This window comes from Lampetra fluviatilis, unplaced genomic scaffold (assembly GCF_964198595.1).
Source record: "Lampetra fluviatilis unplaced genomic scaffold, kcLamFluv1.1 SCAFFOLD_426, whole genome shotgun sequence".
NCBI lineage: Eukaryota > Metazoa > Chordata > Hyperoartia > Petromyzontiformes > Petromyzontidae > Lampetra > Lampetra fluviatilis.
The window spans coordinates 48,937-65,000 of record NW_027620946.1 but is presented as its reverse complement, the minus strand read 5'-3'; the positions used below and the strand labels follow the sequence as shown (position 1 = coordinate 65,000).

Below are 16,064 nucleotides of genomic sequence, written 5' to 3'. Positions count from 1 at the left end.
CGAGTGGCTGAGTGAGTGGCTGAGTGAGCGAGTGGTGAGCGAGTGGCTGAGCGAGTGAGTGGGTGAGTGAGTGGGTGAGTGAGTGGGTGAGTGCGGCACACTCACGGCAGGTGAGCACGAAGTTGGGGGAGGTGAGCTGGATGTAGGGGAAGGTTCGCAGGAGACCCAAGTGGACGACGCAGCTGAACAGGCGAGTGAGCGAGTGGGTGAGTGGGTGAGTGAGTGGGTGAGTGGGTGAGTGGGTGAGAGGGTGGGTGAGTGGCTGAGTGAGTGGCTGAGTGGGTGAGTGAGTGGCTGAGCGAACGAGTGGTGAGCGAGTGGTGAGCGAGTGGCTGAATGGCTGAGTGAGTGGCTGAGTGAGCGAGTGGGTGAGTGAGTGGCTGAGTGAACGAGTGGCTGAGTGAGTGAGTCGCTGAGCGAGTGAGTGGGTGAGCGAGTGGTGAGTGGGTGAGTGGGTGAGCGAGTGGCTGAGCGAGTGGCTGAGTGAGTGAGTGAGAGGGTGAGTGGGTGAGTGAGTGGGTGAGTGGCTGAGTGAACGAGTGGGTGAGCGAGTGGCTGAGCGAACGAGTGGATGAGTGAGTGGCTGAGTGAGTGAGTGGCTGAGTGAGCGAGTGAGTGGCTGAGTGAGTGGCTGAGCGAGTGGCTGAATGGCTGACTGAGCGAGTGGCTGACTGAGTGAGCGAGTGGCTGAGTGGCTGACTGAGCGAGTGGCTGAGCGAGCGAGTGGCTGAGTGGCTGACTGAGCGAGTGGCTGAGCGAGCGAGTGGCTGAGTGGCTGACTGAGCGAGTGGCTGAGCGAGTGAGTGGGTGAGTGAGTGGGTGAGCGAATGGGTGAGTGAGTGGCTGAGTGAGTGAGCGAGTGGGTGAGTGAGTGGCTGAGTGAACGAGTGGCTGAGTGAGTGAGCGAGTGGGTGAACGAGTGGCTGAGTGGGTGAGCGAGTGGGTGAGTGAGTGAGCGAGTGGGTGAGTGGCTGAGTGAACGAGTGGCTGAGTGGGTGAGCGAGTGGGTGAGTGAGTGGCTGAGTGGGTGAGTAAGTGTGTGAGCGAGTGGGTGAGTGGGTGAGTGAGTGAGTGTCTGAGTGAGTGGCTGAGTGAGTGAGTGGCTGAGCGAGTGGCTGAGTGGCTGACTGAGCGAGTGGCTGAGCGAGTGAGTGGGTGAGTGAGTGGGTGAGAGCGGCACACTCACGGCAGGTGAGCACGAAGTTGGGGGAGGTGAGCTGGATGTAGGGGAAGGTTCGCAGGAGACCCAAGTGGACGACGCAGCTGAACAGGCGAGTGAGCGAGTGGGTGAGTGGGTGAGTGAGTGGGTGAGTGAGTGAGTGAGTGAGTGGGTGAGTGGGTGGCTGAGTGGGTGAGTGGCTGAGTGAGTGGCTGAGTGAGTGAGTGAGTGAGCGAGTGGGTGAGTGAGCGAGTGGGTGAGTGGGTGAGCGAGTGGCTGAGCGAGTGGCTGAGTGAGTGAGTGAGAGGGTGAGTGGGTGAGTGAGTGGGTGGGTGAGTGGCTGAGTGAACGAGTGGGTGAGCGAGTGGCTGAGCGAACGAGTGGATGAGTGAGTGGCTGAGTGAGTGAGTGGCTGAGTGAGCGAGTGAGTGAGTGGCTGAGTGAGTGGCTGAGCGAGTGGCTGAATGGCTGAGCGAGTGGCTGACTGAGTGAGCGAGTGGCTGAGTGGCTGACTGAGCGAGTGGCTGAGTGAGTGAGTGGCTGAGCGAGTGGCTGAGCGAACGAGTGGTGAGCGAGTGGTGAGCGAGTGGCTGAATGGCTGAGTGAGTGGCTGAGTGAGCGAGTGGCTGAGTGAGTGGCTGAGTGAGCGAGTGGTGAGCGAGTGGCTGAGCGAGTGAGTGGGTGAGCGAGTGGGTGAGTGAGTGGCTGAGCGAGTGAGTGGGTGAGTGAGTGGCTGAGTGAGCGAGTGGCTGAGCGAGTGAGTGAGCGAGCGAGTGGCTGAGCGAGCGAGTGGTGAGCGAGTGGCTGAGCGAGTGAGTGGGTGAGTGAGTGGGTGAGCGAGTGGCTGAGCGAGTGAGTGGGTGAGTGAGTGGGTGAGAGCGGCACACTCACGGCAGGTGAGCACGAAGTTGGGGGAGGTGAGCTGGATGTAGGGGAAGGTTCGCAGGAGACCCAAGTGGACGACGCAGCTGAACAGGCGAGTGAGCGAGTGGGTGAGTGGGTGAGCGAGTGGGTGAGTGAGCGAGTGGGTGAGTGGGTGAGTGGGTGAGCGAGTGGCTGAGCGAGTGGCTGAGTGAGTGAGTGAGAGGGTGAGTGGGTGAGTGAGTGGGTGAGTGGCTGAGTGAACGAGTGGGTGAGCGAGTGGCTGAGCGAACGAGTGGATGAGTGAGTGGCTGAGTGGGTGAGTGGCTGAGTGAACGAGTGGCTGAGTGGGTGAGCGAGTGTGTGAGCGAGTGGGTGAGTGGGTGAGTGAGTGAGTGGCTGAGTGAACGAGTGGCTGAGTGAGTGAGTGAGTGGCTGAATGGCTGAGCGAGTGGCTGAATGGCTGAGCGAGTGGCTGAGTGAGTGAGTGGCTGAGCGAGTGGCTGAGCGAACGAGTGGTGAGCGAGTGGTGAGCGAGTGGCTGAATGGCTGAGTGAGTGGCTGAGTGAGCGAGTGGGTGAGCGAGTGGCTGAGCGAGTGGCTGAATGGCTGAGTGAGTGGCTGAGCGAGCGAGTGGCTGAGCGAGTGGCTGAATGGCTGAGTGAGTGGGTGAGCGAGTGGCTGAGTGAGCGAGTGGTGAGCGAGTGGTGAGCGAGTGGCTGAATGGCTGAGTGAGTGGGTGAGTGAGTGGCTGAGCGAGTGAGTGGGTGAGCGAGTGGCTGAGCGAGCGAGTGGGTGAGCGAGTGGTGAGCGAGTGGCTGAATGGCTGAGTGAGTGGGTGAGTGAGTGGCTGAGCGAGTGAGTGGGTGAGTGAGTGGGTGAGCGAGTGGCTGAGCGAGCGAGTGGGTGAGCGAGTGGTGAGCGAGTGGCTGAATGGCTGAGTGAGTGGGTGAGTGAGTGGCTGAGCGAGTGAGTGGGTGAGTGAGTGGGTGAGTGAGTGAGTGGGTGAGTGAGTGGGTGAGTGGGTGAGCGAGTGGGTGAGAGCGGCACACTCACGGCAGGTGAGCACGAAGTTGGGGGAGGTGAGCTGGATGTAGGGGAAGGTTCGCAGGAGACCCAAGTGGACGACGCAGCTGAACAGGCGAGTGAGCGAGTGGGTGAGTGAGTGAGCGAGTGGGTGAGTGAGTGAGTGAGTGAGTGGGTGAGTGGGTGGCTGAGTGGGTGAGTGGCTGAGTGAGTGGCTGAGTGAGTGAGTGAGTGAGCGAGTGGGTGAGTGAGCGAGTGGGTGAGTGGGTGAGCGAGTGGCTGAGCGAGTGGCTGAGTGAGTGAGTGAGAGGGTGAGTGGGTGAGTGAGTGGGTGGGTGAGTGGCTGAGTGAACGAGTGGGTGAGCGAGTGGCTGAGCGAACGAGTGGCTGAGTGAGTGGCTGAGTGAGTGAGTGGCTGAGTGAGCGAGTGAGTGAGTGGCTGAGTGAGTGGCTGAGCGAGTGGCTGAATGGCTGAGCGAGTGGCTGACTGAGTGAGCGAGTGGCTGAGTGGCTGACTGAGCGAGTGGCTGAGTGAGTGAGTGGCTGAGCGAGTGGCTGAGCGAACGAGTGGTGAGCGAGTGGTGAGCGAGTGGCTGAATGGCTGAGTGAGTGGCTGAGTGAGCGAGTGGCTGAGTGAGTGGCTGAGTGAGCGAGTGGTGAGCGAGTGGCTGAGCGAGTGAGTGGGTGAGTGAGTGGCTGAGTGAGCGAGTGGCTGAGCGAGTGAGTGAGCGAGCGAGTGGCTGAGTGAGCGAGTGGTGAGCGAGTGGCTGAGCGAGTGAGTGGGTGAGTGAGTGGCTGAGCGAGTGAGTGGGTGAGCGAGTGGCTGAGCGAGTGAGTGGGTGAGTGAGTGGGTGAGTGAGTGGGTGAGAGCGGCACACTCACGGCAGGTGAGCACGAAGTTGGGGGAGGTGAGCTGGATGTAGGGGAAGGTTCGCAGGAGACCCAAGTGGACGACGCAGCTGAACAGGCGAGTGAGCGAGTGGGTGAGTGGGTGAGCGAGTGGGTGAGTGAGCGAGTGGGTGAGTGGGTGAGTGGGTGAGCGAGTGGCTGAGCGAGTGGCTGAGTGAGTGAGTGAGAGGGTGAGTGGGTGAGTGAGTGGCTGAGTGGCTGAGTGAACGAGTGGGTGAGCGAGTGGCTGAGCGAACGAGTGGATGAGTGAGTGGCTGAGTGAGTGAGTGGCTGAGTGAGCGAGTGAGTGAGTGGCTGAGTGAGTGGCTGAGCGAGTGGCTGAATGGCTGAGCGAGTGGCTGACTGAGTGAGCGAGTGGCTGAGTGGCTGACTGAGCGAGTGGCTGAGCGAGCGAGTGGCTGAGTGGCTGACTGAGCGAGTGGCGGAGCGAGTGAGTGGGTGAGTGAGTGGGTGAGCGAATGGGTGAGTGAGTGGCTGAGTGAGTGAGCGAGTGGGTGAGTGAGTGGCTAAGTGAACGAGTGGCTGAGTGAGTGAGCGAGTGGGTGAACGAGTGGCTGAGTGGGTGAGCGAGTGGGTGAGTGAGTGAGCGAGTGGGTGAGTGGCTGAGTGAACGAGTGGCTGAGTGGGTGAGCGAGTGGGTGAGTGAGTGGCTGAGTGGGTGAGTAAGTGTGTGAGCGAGTGGGTGAGTGGGTGAGTGAGTGAGTGGCTGAGTGAACGAGTGGCTGAGTGAGTGAGTGGCTGAGTGAACGAGTGGCTGACTGAGTGAGCGAGTGGCTGAGTGGCTGACTGAGCGAGTGGCTGAGCGAGTGAGTGGGTGAGCGAGTGGGTGAGCGAGTGGCTGAGCGAGTGAGTGGGTGAGTGAGTGGGTGAGTGCGGCACACTCACGGCAGGTGAGCACGAAGTTGGGGGAGGTGAGCTGGATGTAGGGGAAGGTTCGGCGGAGACCCAAGTGGACGACGCAGCTGAACAGGCGAGTGAGCGAGTGGGTGAGTGGGTGAGCGAGTGGGTGAGTGAGCGAGTGGGTGAGTGGGTGAGTGGGTGAGCGAGTGGCTGAGCGAGTGGCTGAGTGAGTGAGTGAGAGGGTGAGTGGGTGAGTGAGTGGGTGGGTGGCTGAGTGAACGAGTGGGTGAGCGAGTGGCTGAGCGAACGAGTGGATGAGTGAGTGGCTGAGTGAGTGAGTGGCTGAGTGAGCGAGTGAGTGAGTGGCTGAGTGAGTGGCTGAGCGAGTGGCTGAATGGCTGAGCGAGTGGCTGACTGAGTGAGCGAGTGGCTGAGTGGCTGACTGAGCGAGTGACTGAGCGAGTGAGTGGGTGAGTGAGTGGGTGAGTGGGTGAGTGGGTGGGTGGGGGGGTGAGTGGGTGAGTGGGTGAGAGGGTGGGTGAGTGGCTGAGCGAGTGGCTGAGTGAGTGGCTGAGTGAGTGAGAGGGTGAGTGAGTGAGCGAGTGAGTGGGTGGGTGGCTGAGTGGGTGAGTGTCTGAGTGAGTGGCTGAGTGAGTGAGTGGCTGAGCGAGTGGCTGAGTGAGTGAGAGGGTGAGTGAGTGAGCGAGTGAGTGGGTGGGTGGCTGAGTGGGTGAGTGTCTGAGTGAGTGGCTGAGTGAGTGAGTGGCTGAGTGAACGAGTGGCTGAGTGAACGAGTGGCTGAGTGAGTGAGTGGGTGAGTGAACGAGTGGCTGAGCGAGTGAGTGAGTGGCTGAGTGAACGAGTGGCTGAGTGAATGAGTGGCTGAGTGAGTGAGTGGGTGAGTGAGTGGCTGAGTGGCTGAGTGAGCGAGTGGCTGAGTGAGTGAGTGAGTGGGTGAGTGAACGAGTGGCTGAGTGAACGAGTGGCTGAGCGAGTGAGTGAGTGGCTGAGTGAACGAGTGGCTGAGTGAATGAGTGGCTGAGTGAGTGAGTGGGTGAGTGAGTGGCTGAGTGGCTGACTGAGCGAGTGGCTGAGCGAGTGAGTGGGTGAGTGAACGAGTGGCTGAGTGAACGAGTGGCTGAGTGAGTGAGTGAGTGGGTGAGTGAACGAGTGGCTGAGTGAACGAGTGGCTGAGCGAGTGAGTGAGTGGCTGAGTGAGTGAGTGGCTGAGTGAACGAGTGGCTGAGTGAGTGAGTGGGTGAGTGAGTGGCTGAGTGGCTGACTGAGCGAGTGGCTGAGCGAGTGAGTGGGTGAGTGAGTGGCTGAGCGAGTGAGTGGGTGAGTGAGTGGGTGAGCGAGTGAGTGGGGTGAGCGAGTGGGTGAGAGCGGCACACTCACGGCAGGTGAGCACGAAGTTGGGGGAGGTGAGCTGGATGTAGGGGAAGGTTCGCAGGAGACCCAAGTGGACGACGCAGCTGAACAGGCCCAGGCTGACAAGGACGAGCGGGAAACTCTCGAACAGAAGGAGCCCCACGTACACACAGGTGGACAACTGGGGGGGGGGTGGGGGGGAGGGTGGGGGGGTGAGAGGGGGGGGGGTGAGTGGGGGGGTGAGTGGGTGAGTGGGGGGGTGGGGGGGTGAGTGAGTGGGTGAGTGAGTGGGTGGGTGGGTGAGTGGGTGAGTGGGTGGGTGGGTAGGGGGTGAGTGGGTGGGTGAGTGGGTGGATGAGTGGGTGGGTGAGTGTATGGGTGAGTGGGTCAGTGAGTGATTGAGTGAGTGGGTGGGTGAGTGGGTGGGTAGGTGGGTGGGTGAGTGGGTGGGTGAGTGGGTGGGTGAGTGGGTGGGTGGGTCAGTGAGTGAGTGAGTCAGTGGGTGGGTGAGTGAGTGAGTGGGGGGGTGGGTGGGTGAGTGGGTGGGTGAGTGGGTGGGTGGGTGGGGGGGTGAGTGGGTGGGTGAGTGGGTAGGGGGGTGGGTGAGTGGGTGGGTGAGTGGGTGAGTGGGTGGGTGAGTGGGTGGGTGGGTGAGTGGGTAGGGGTGAGTGGGTGGGTGAGTGGGTGGGTGAGTGGGTCAGTGAGTGATTGAGTGAGTGGGTGGGTGAGTGGGTGGGTGGGTGGGTGAGTGGGTGGGTGAGTGGGTGGGTGGGTCAGTGAGTGAGTGAGTCAGTGGGTGGGTGAGTGAGTGAGTGGGGGGGTGGGTGGGTGGGTGAGTGGGTGGGTGAGTGGGTGAGTGGGTGGGTGGGTGGGGGGGTGAGTGGGTGGGTGAGTGGGTGGGTGAGTGGGTGGGTGGATGAGTGGGTGGGTGAGTGGGTGGGTGAGTGGGTCAGTGAGTGATTGAGTGAGTGGGTGGGTGAGTGGGTGGGTGGGTGGGTGGGTGAGTGAGTGGGTGGGTGGGTGGGTGAGTGGGTGGGTGGGTCAGTGAGTGAGTGAGTCAGTGGGTGGGTGAGTGAGTGAGTGGGGGGGTGGGTGGGTGGGTGAGTGGGTGGGTGAGTGGGTGAGTGGGTGGGTGGGTGGGGGGGTGAGTGGGTGGGTGAGTGGGTGGGTGAGTGGGTGGGTGGATGAGTGGGTGGGTGAGTGGGTGGGTGAGTGGGTCAGTGAGTGATTGAGTGAGTGGGTGGGTGAGTGGGTGGGTGAGTGAGTGGGTGGGTGGGTGGGTGAGTGGGTGAGTGGGTGGGTGGGGGGGTGAGTGGGTGGGTGAGTGAGTGGGTAGGGGGGTGGGTGAGTGGGTGAATGGGTGGGTGAGTGGGTGAGTGGGTGGGTGGGTGAGTGGGTAGGGGGTGAGTGGGTGGGTGAGTGGGTGGATGAGTGGGTGGGTGAGTGTGTGGGTGAGTGGGTCAGTGAGTGATTGAGTGAGTGAGTGGGTGGGTGAGTGGGTGGGTAGGTGGGTGGGTGAGTGGGTGGGTGAGTGGGTGGGTGGGTCAGTGAGTGAGTGAGTCAGTGGGTGGGTGAGTGAGTGAGTGGGGGGGTGGGTGGGTGAGTGGGTGGGTGAGTGGGTGGGTGGGTGGGGGGGTGAGTGGGTGGGTGAGTGGGTAGGGGGGTGGGTGAGTGGGTGGGTGAGTGGGTGAGTGGGTGGGTGAGTGGGTGGGTGGGTGAGTGGGTAGGGGGTGAGTGGGTGGGTGAGTGGGTGGGTGGATGAGTGGGTGGGTGAGTGGGTGGGTGAGTGGGTCAGTGAGTGATTGAGTGAGTGGGTGGGTGAGTGGGTGGGTGGGTGGGTGAGTGGGTGGGTGAGTGGGTGGGTGGGTCAGTGAGTGAGTGAGTCAGTGGGTGGGTGAGTGAGTGAGTGGGGGGGTGGGTGGGTGGGTGAGTGGGTGGGTGAGTGGGTGAGTGGGTGGGTGGGTGGGGGGGTGAGTGGGTGGGTGAGTGGGTGGGTGAGTGGGTGGGTGGATGAGTGGGTGGGTGAGTGGGTGGGTGAGTGGGTCAGTGAGTGATTGAGTGAGTGGGTGGGTGAGTGGGTGGGTGGGTGAGTGAGTGGGTGGGTGGGTGGGTGAGTGGGTGGGTGGGTCAGTGAGTGAGTGAGTCAGTGGGTGGGTGAGTGAGTGAGTGGGGGGGTGGGTGGGTGGGTGAGTGGGTGGGTGAGTGGGTGAGTGGGTGGGTGGGTGGGGGGGTGAGTGGGTGGGTGAGTGGGTGGGTGAGTGGGTGGGTGGATGAGTGGGTGGGTGAGTGGGTGGGTGAGTGGGTCAGTGAGTGATTGAGTGAGTGGGTGGGTGAGTGGGTGGGTGGGTGGGTGAGTGAGTGGGTGGGTGGGTGAGTGGGTGGGTGGGTCAGTGAGTGAGTGAGTCAGTGGGTGGGTGAGTGAGTGAGTGGGGGGGTGGGTGGGTGAGTGGGTGGGTGAGTGGGTGAGTGGGTGGGTGGGTGGGTGGGGGGGTGAGTGGGTGGGTGAGTGGGTGGGTGAGTGGGTGGGTGGATGAGTGGGTGGGTGAGTGGGTGGGTGAGTGGGTCAGTGAGTGATTGAGTGAGTGGGTGGGTGAGTGGGTGGGTGGGTGAGTGAGTGGGTGGGTGGGTGGGTGGGTGAGTGGGTGGGTGGGTGGGTGGGTGGGTGGGTGAGTGGGTGGGTGGGTGGGTCAGTGAGTGAGTGAGTCAGTGGGTGGGTGAGTGAGTGAGTGGGGGGGTGGGTGGGTGAGTGGGTGGGTGGGTGAGTGGGTGAGTGGGTGGGTGGGGGGGTGAGTGGGTGGGTGAGTGGGTAGGGGGGTGGGTGAGTGGGTGGGTGAGTGGGTGAGTGGGTGGGTGAGTGGGTGGGTGAGTGGGTAGGGGGTGAGTGGGTGGGTGAGTGGGTGGGTGGATGAGTGGGTGGGTGAGTGGGTGAGTGGGTGGGTGAGTGGGTCAGTGAGTGATTGAGTGAGTGGGTGGGTGGGTGAGTGAGTGGGTGGGTGGGTGAGTGAGTGGGTGGGTGGGTGAGTGGGTGGGTGGGTCAGTGAGTGAGTGAGTGAGTGGGTGGGTGAGTGAGTGGGTGGGTGGGTGGGTGGGTGGGTGAGTGGGTGAGTGGGTGGGTGAGTGGGTGGGTGGGGGGGTGGGTGGGTGGGTGAGTGAGTGGGTGGGTGAGTGGGTGAGTGGGTGGGTGAGTGGGTGGGTGGGTGAGTGAGTGAGTGAGTGGGTGGGTGGGTGAGTGAGTGGGTGGGTGGGTGAGTGGGTGGGTGGGTCAGTGAGTGAGTGAGTGAGTGGGTGGGTGAGTGAGTGAGTGGGTGGGTGGGTGGGTGGGTGGGTGAGTGGGTGGGTGAGTGGGTGAGTGGGTGGGTGAGTGGGTGGGTGGGGGGGTGGGGGGGTGGGTGGGTAGGGGGGTGGGTGGGTGGGTGGGTGGGTGAGTGAGTGAGTGAGTGGGTGGGTTGGTGAGTGAGTGAGTGGGTGAGTGAGTGAGTGAATGAATGACTGAGTGAGTGGGTGAGTGAGTGAATGAGTGACTGAGCGACTGAGTGAATGAATGAGTGAGTGAGTGAGTGAATGACTGAGTGAGTGAGTGGGTGAGTGAGTGAGTGAGTAAGTGACTGAGTGAGTGAATGACTGAGTGAGTGAGTGGGTGAGTGAGTGAGTGACTGAGTGAGTGAGTGAGTGAATGACTGAGTGAGTGGGTGAGTGAGTGAGTGAGTGAGTGACTGAGTGAGTGAGTGGGTGAGTGACTGAGTGAGTGGGTGAGTGAGTGAGTGAGTGACTGAGTGAGTGAGTGAGTGGGTGAGTGAGTGAGTGACTGAGTGAGTGGGTGGGTGAGTGACTGAGTGAGTGGGTGAGTGAGTGAGTGACTGAGTGAGTGAGTGGCTGAGTGAGTGAGTGGGTGAGTGAGTGAGTGACTGAGTGAGTGAGTGGGTGAGTGAGTGACTGAGTGAGTGAGTGACTGAGTGAGTGAATGAGTGACTGAGTGACTGAGTGAGTGAGTGACTGAGTGAGTGAGTGAATGACGGAGTGAGTGAGTGAGTGAGTGAGTGAGTGAATGACTGAGTGAGTGAGTGAGTGAATGACTGAGTGAGTGGGTGAGTGAGTGAGTGACTGAGTGGGTGAGTGAGTGGGTGAGTGAGTGAGTGACTGAGTGAGTGGGTGAGTGACTGAGTGAGTGGGTGAGTGAGTGAGTGAGTGGGTGGGTGAGTGAGTGACTGAGTGAGTGAGTGACTGAGTGAGTGACTGAGTGACTGAGTGAGTGACTGAGTGAGTGAGTGGGTGATTGAGTGAGTGGGTGAGTGAGTGGGTGAGTGTGCGAGTGTATGAGTGGGTGAGTGTGCGAGTGTATGAGTGGGTGAGTGAGTGAATGAGTGAGTGACTGTGTGAGTGAATGACTGAGTGAGTGGGTGAGTGAGTAAGTGAGTGAATGACTGAGTGAGTGTGTGAGTGAGTGGGTGTGTGAGTGGGTGAGTGTGTGAGTGTGTGAGTGAGTGAGTGGGTGAGTGAGTGACTGAGTGACTGAGTGAGTGACTGAGTGAGTGAGTGAATGACTGAGTGAGTGAGTGAGTGACTGAGTGACTGAGAAAGTGAGTGAATGACTGAGTGAGTGAATGACTGAGCGAATGAGTGACTGAGTGAGTGTGTGAGTGAATGACTGAGTGACTGAGTGAGTGTATGAGTGGGTGAGTGAGTGAGTGAGTGAATGACTGAGTAAGTGAGTGAGTGACTGAGTGACTGAGTGAGTGAGTGAGTGGGTGAGTGAGTGAGTGAATGACTGAGTGACTGAGTGAGTGAGTGAGTGGGTGAGTGAGTGAGTGTATGAGTGGGTGAGTGAGTGAATGACTGAGTGAGTGAGTGACTGAGTGAGTGACTGAGTGACTGAGTGAGTAAGTGAGTGAGTGACTGACTGAGTGACTGAGTGAGTGAGTGTATGAGTGAGTGTGTGAGTGAGTGAGTGGGTGAGTGAGTGGGTGAGTGAGTGGGTGAGTGTATGAGTGAGTGTGTGAGTGAGTGAGTGGGTGAGTAGGTGAATGAGTGAGTGGGTGAGTGGGTGAGTGAGTGGGTGAGTGAGTGGGTGAGTGAGTGGGTGAGTGAGTGAGTGGGTGAGTGAGTGGGTGGGTGAGTGAGTGAGTGGGTGAGTGAGTGAGTGGGTGAGTGAGTGGATGATTGAGTGAGAGAGTGAGTGGGTGAGTGAGTGAGTGGGTGAGTGGGTGAGTGAGTGAGTGACTGAGTGGGTGAGTGATTGAGTGAGTGAGTGAATGACTGAGTGAGTGAGTGACTGAGTGAGTGAGTGAATGACTGAGTGACTGAGTGAGTGAATGAGTGAATGACTGAGTGACTGAGTGAGTGAGTGAATGACTGAGTGAGTGAGTGACTGAGTAAGTGAGTGAGTGAATGACTGAGTGACTGAGTGAGTGAGTGAGTGTATGAGTGGGTGAGTGAGTGAGTGAGTGAATGACTGAGTGAGTGAGTGACTGAGTGAGTGACTGAGTGAGTAAGTGAGTGAGTGATTGACTGAGTGACTGAGTGAGTAGGTGAGTGAATGAGTGAATGAATGAGTGAGTGAATGAGTGAGTGAGTAAGTGAGTGAATGACTGAGTGACTGAGTGACTGAGTGAGTGAGTGGGTGAGTGAGTGAGTGTATGAGTGGGTGAGTGAGTGAGTGAATGACTGAGTGAGTGAGTGACTGAGTGAGTGAGTGAATGACTGAGTGAGTGAGTGAGTGGGTGAGTGAGTGAGTGAGTGTATGAGTGGGTGAGTGAGTGAGTGACTGAGTGACTGAGTGAGTAGGTGAGTGAATGAGTGAGTGAATGAATGAGTGAATGAATGACTGAGTGGGTGAGTGAGTAAGTGAGTGGGTGAGTGAGTGACTGAGTGAGTGACTGAGTGACTGAGTGAGTGAGTGAATGACTGAGTGACTGAGTGAGTGAGTGGGTGAGTGAGTGAGTGTATGAGTGGGTGAGTGAGTGAGTGAATGACTGAGTGAGTGAGAGACTGAGTGAGTGAGTGAATGACTGAGTGACTGAGTGAGTGAGTGAGTGGGTGAGTGAGTGAGTGAGTGAGTGAATGAATGAGTGAGTGAATGAGTGAGTGAGTGAGTAAGTGAGTGAATGACTGAGTGACTGAGTGACTGAGTGAGTGAGTGGGTGAGTGAGTGAGTGTATGAGTGGGTGAGTGAGTGAGTGAATGACTGAGTGAGTGAGTGACTGAGTGAGTGAGTGAATGACTGAGTGAGTGAGTGAGTGGGTGAGTGAGTGAGTGAGTGTATGAGTGGGTGAGTGAGTGAGTGACTGAGTGACTGAGTGAGTAGGTGAGTGAATGAGTGAGTGAATGAATGAGTGAATGAATGACTGAGTGGGTGAGTGAGTAAGTGAGTGGGTGAGTGAGTGACTGAGTGAGTGACTGAGTGACTGAGTGAGTGAGTGAATGACTGAGTGACTGAGTGAGTGAGTGGGTGAGTGAGTGAGTGTATGAGTGGGTGAGTGGGTGATTGAGTGAGTGGGTGAGTGAGTGGGTGAGTGTGCGAGTGTATGAGTGGGTGAGTGTGCGAGTGTATGAGTGGGTGAGTGAGTGAATGAGTGAGTGACTGTGTGAGTGAATGACTGAGTGAGTGGGTGAGTGAGTGAGTAAGTGAGTGAATGACTGAGTGAGTGTGTGAGTGAGTGGGTGTGTGAGTGGGTGAGTGTGTGAGTGTGTGAGTGAGTGAGTGGGTGAGTGAGTGACTGAGTGACTGAGTGAGTGACTGAGTGAGTGAGTGAATGACTGAGTGAGTGAGTGAGTGACTGAGTGACTGAGTAAGTGAGTGAATGACTGAGTGAGTGAATGACTGAGCGAATGAGTGACTGAGTGAGTGTGTGAGTGAATGACTGAGTGACTGAGTGAGTGTATGAGTGGGTGAGTGAGTGAGTGAGTGAATGACTGAGTAAGTGAGTGAGTGACTGAGTGAGTGAGTGAGTGAATGACTGAGTGACTGAGTGAGTGAGTGAGTGGGTGAGTGAGTGAGTGTATGAGTGGGTGAGTGAGTGAATGACTGAGTGAGTGAGTGACTGAGTGAGTGACTGAGTGACTGAGTGAGTAAGTGAGTGAGTGACTGACTGAGTGACTGAGTGAGTGAGTGTATGAGTGAGTGTGTGAGTGAGTGAGTGGGTGAGTGAGTGGGTGAGTGAGTGGGTGAGTGTATGAGTGAGTGTGTGAGTGAGTGAGTGGGTGAGTAGGTGAATGAGTGAGTGGGTGAGTGGGTGAGTGAGTGGGTGAGTGAGTGGGTGAGTGAGTGGGTGAGTGAGTGAGTGGGTGAGTGAGTGGGTGGGTGAGTGAGTGAGTGGGTGAGTGAGTGAGTGGGTGAGTGAGTGGATGATTGAGTGAGTGAGTGAGTGGGTGAGTGAGTGAGTGGGTGAGTGGGTGAGTGAGTGAGTGACTGAGTGGGTGAGTGATTGAGTGAGTGAGTGAATGACTGAGTGAGTGAGTGACTGAGTGAGTGAGTGAATGACTGAGTGACTGAGTGAGTGAATGAGTGAATGACTGAGTGACTGAGTGAGTGAGTGAATGACTGAGTGAGTGAGTGACTGAGTAAGTGAGTGAGTGAATGACTGAGTGACTGAGTGAGTGAGTGAGTGTATGAGTGGGTGAGTGAGTGAGTGAGTGAATGACTGAGTGAGTGAGTGACTGAGTGAGTGACTGAGTGAGTAAGTGAGTGAGTGATTGACTGAGTGACTGAGTGAGTAGGTGAGTGAATGAGTGAATGAATGAGTGAGTGAATGAGTGAGTGAGTAAGTGAGTGAATGACTGAGTGACTGAGTGACTGAGTGAGTGAGTGGGTGAGTGAGTGAGTGTATGAGTGGGTGAGTGAGTGAGTGAATGACTGAGTGAGTGAGTGACTGAGTGAGTGAGTGAGTGAATGACTGAGTGAGTGAGTGAGTGGGTGAGTGAGTGAGTGAGTGTATGAGTGGGTGAGTGAGTGAGTGACTGAGTGACTGAGTGAGTAGGTGAGTGAATGAGTGAGTGAATGAATGAGTGAATGAATGACTGAGTGGGTGAGTGAGTAAGTGAGTGGGTGAGTGAGTGACTGAGTGAGTGACTGAGTGACTGAGTGAGTGAGTGAATGACTGAGTGACTGAGTGAGTGAGTGGGTGAGTGAGTGAGTGTATGAGTGGGTGAGTGAGTGAGTGAATGACTGAGTGAGTGAGAGACTGAGTGAGTGAGTGAATGACTGAGTGACTGAGTGAGTGAGTGAGTGGGTGAGTGAGTGAATGAATGAGTGAGTGAATGAGTGAGTGAGTGAGTAAGTGAGTGAATGACTGAGTGACTGAGTGACTGAGTGAGTGAGTGGGTGAGTGAGTGAGTGTATGAGTGGGTGAGTGAGTGAGTGAATGACTGAGTGAGTGACTGAGTGAGTGAGTGAATGACTGAGTGAGTGAGTGAGTGGGTGAGTGAGTGAGTGAGTGTATGAGTGGGTGAGTGAGTGACTGAGTGACTGAGTGAGTAGGTGAGTGAATGAGTGAGTGAATGAATGAGTGAATGAATGACTGAGTGGGTGAGTGAGTAAGTGAGTGGGTGAGTGAGTGACTGAGTGAGTGACTGAGTGACTGAGTGAGTGAATGACTGAGTGACTGAGTGAGTGAGTGGGTGAGTGAGTGAGTGTATGAGTGGGTGAGTGAGTGAGTGAGTGAGTGAGTGAATGACTGAGTGAGTGACTGAGTGAGTGAGTGAATGACTGAGTGAGTGAGTGGGTGAGTGAGTGAGTGAGTAAGTGACTGAGTGAGTGAATGACTGAGTGAGTGAGTGGGTGAGTGAGTGAGTGACTGAGTGAGTGAGTGAGTGAATGACTGAGTGAGTGGGTGAGTGAGTGAGTGAGTGACTGAGTGAGTGAGTGGGTGAGTGACTGAGTGAGTGGGTGAGTGAGTGAGTGAGTGAGTGACTGAGTGAGTGAGTGGGTGAGTGAGTGAGTGACTGAGTGAGTGGGTGGGTGAGTGACTGAGTGAGTGGGTGAGTGAGTGAGTGACTGAGTGAGTGAGTGGCTGAGTGAGTGAGTGAGTGGGTGAGTGAGTGAGTGACTGAGTGAGTGAGTGGGTGAGTGAGTGAGTGACTGAGTGAGTGAGTGACTGAGTGAGTGAGTGAATGACGGAGTGAGTGAGTGAGTGAGTGAGTGAGTGAGTGAATGACTGAGTGAGTGAGTGAGTGAATGACTGAGTGAGTGGGTGAGTGAGTGAGTGACTGAGTGGGTGAGTGAGTGGGTGAGTGAGTGAGTGACTGAGTGAGTGGGTGAGTGACTGAGTGAGTGGGTGAGTGAGTGAGTGAGTGGGTGGGTGAGTGAGTGACTGAGTGAGTGAGTGACTGAGTGAGTGACTGAGTGACTGAGTGAGTGACTGAGTGAGTGAGTGGGTGATTGAGTGAGTGGGTGAGTGAGTGGGTGAGTGTGCGAGTGTATGAGTGGGTGAGTGTGCGAGTGTATGAGTGGGTGAGTGAGTGAATGAGTGAGTGACTGTGTGAGTGAATGACTGAGTGAGTGGGTGAGTGAGTGAGTAAGTGAGTGAATGACTGAGTGAGTGTGTGAGTGAGTGGGTGTGTGAGTGGGTGAGTGTGTGAGTGTGTGAGTGAGTGAGTGGGTGAGTGAGTGACTGAGTGACTGAGTGAGTGACTGAGTGAGTGAGTGAATGACTGAGTGAGTGAGTGAGTGACTGAGTGACTGAGTAAGTGAGTGAATGACTGAGTGAGTGAATGACTGAGCGAATGAGTGACTGAGTGAGTGTGTGAGTGAATGACTGAGTGACTGAGTGAGTGTATGAGTGGGTGAGTGAGTGAGTGAGTAAATGACTGAGTAAGTGAGTGAGTGACTGAGTGAGTGAGTGAGTGAATGACTGAGTGACTGAGTGAGTGAGTGAGTGGGTGAGTGAGTGAGTGTATGAGTGGG

General features: G+C 57.3%; 1 protein-coding gene across 1 annotated transcript in view; it reads right to left on the bottom strand.

Moving 5' to 3' along the window:
* TEX261 (testis expressed 261) overlaps nucleotides 1-16,064 on the bottom strand; it is a 29,761-nt gene that overhangs the window by 5,839 nt on the left and 7,858 nt on the right. Inside the window, exon 3 of the mRNA XM_078885034.1 lies at nucleotides 6,194-6,347. Within this exon, the coding sequence (XP_078741160.1) occupies nucleotides 6,194-6,347 (154 nt within the window). The remainder of the gene's footprint in view (nucleotides 1-6,193; nucleotides 6,348-16,064) is intronic.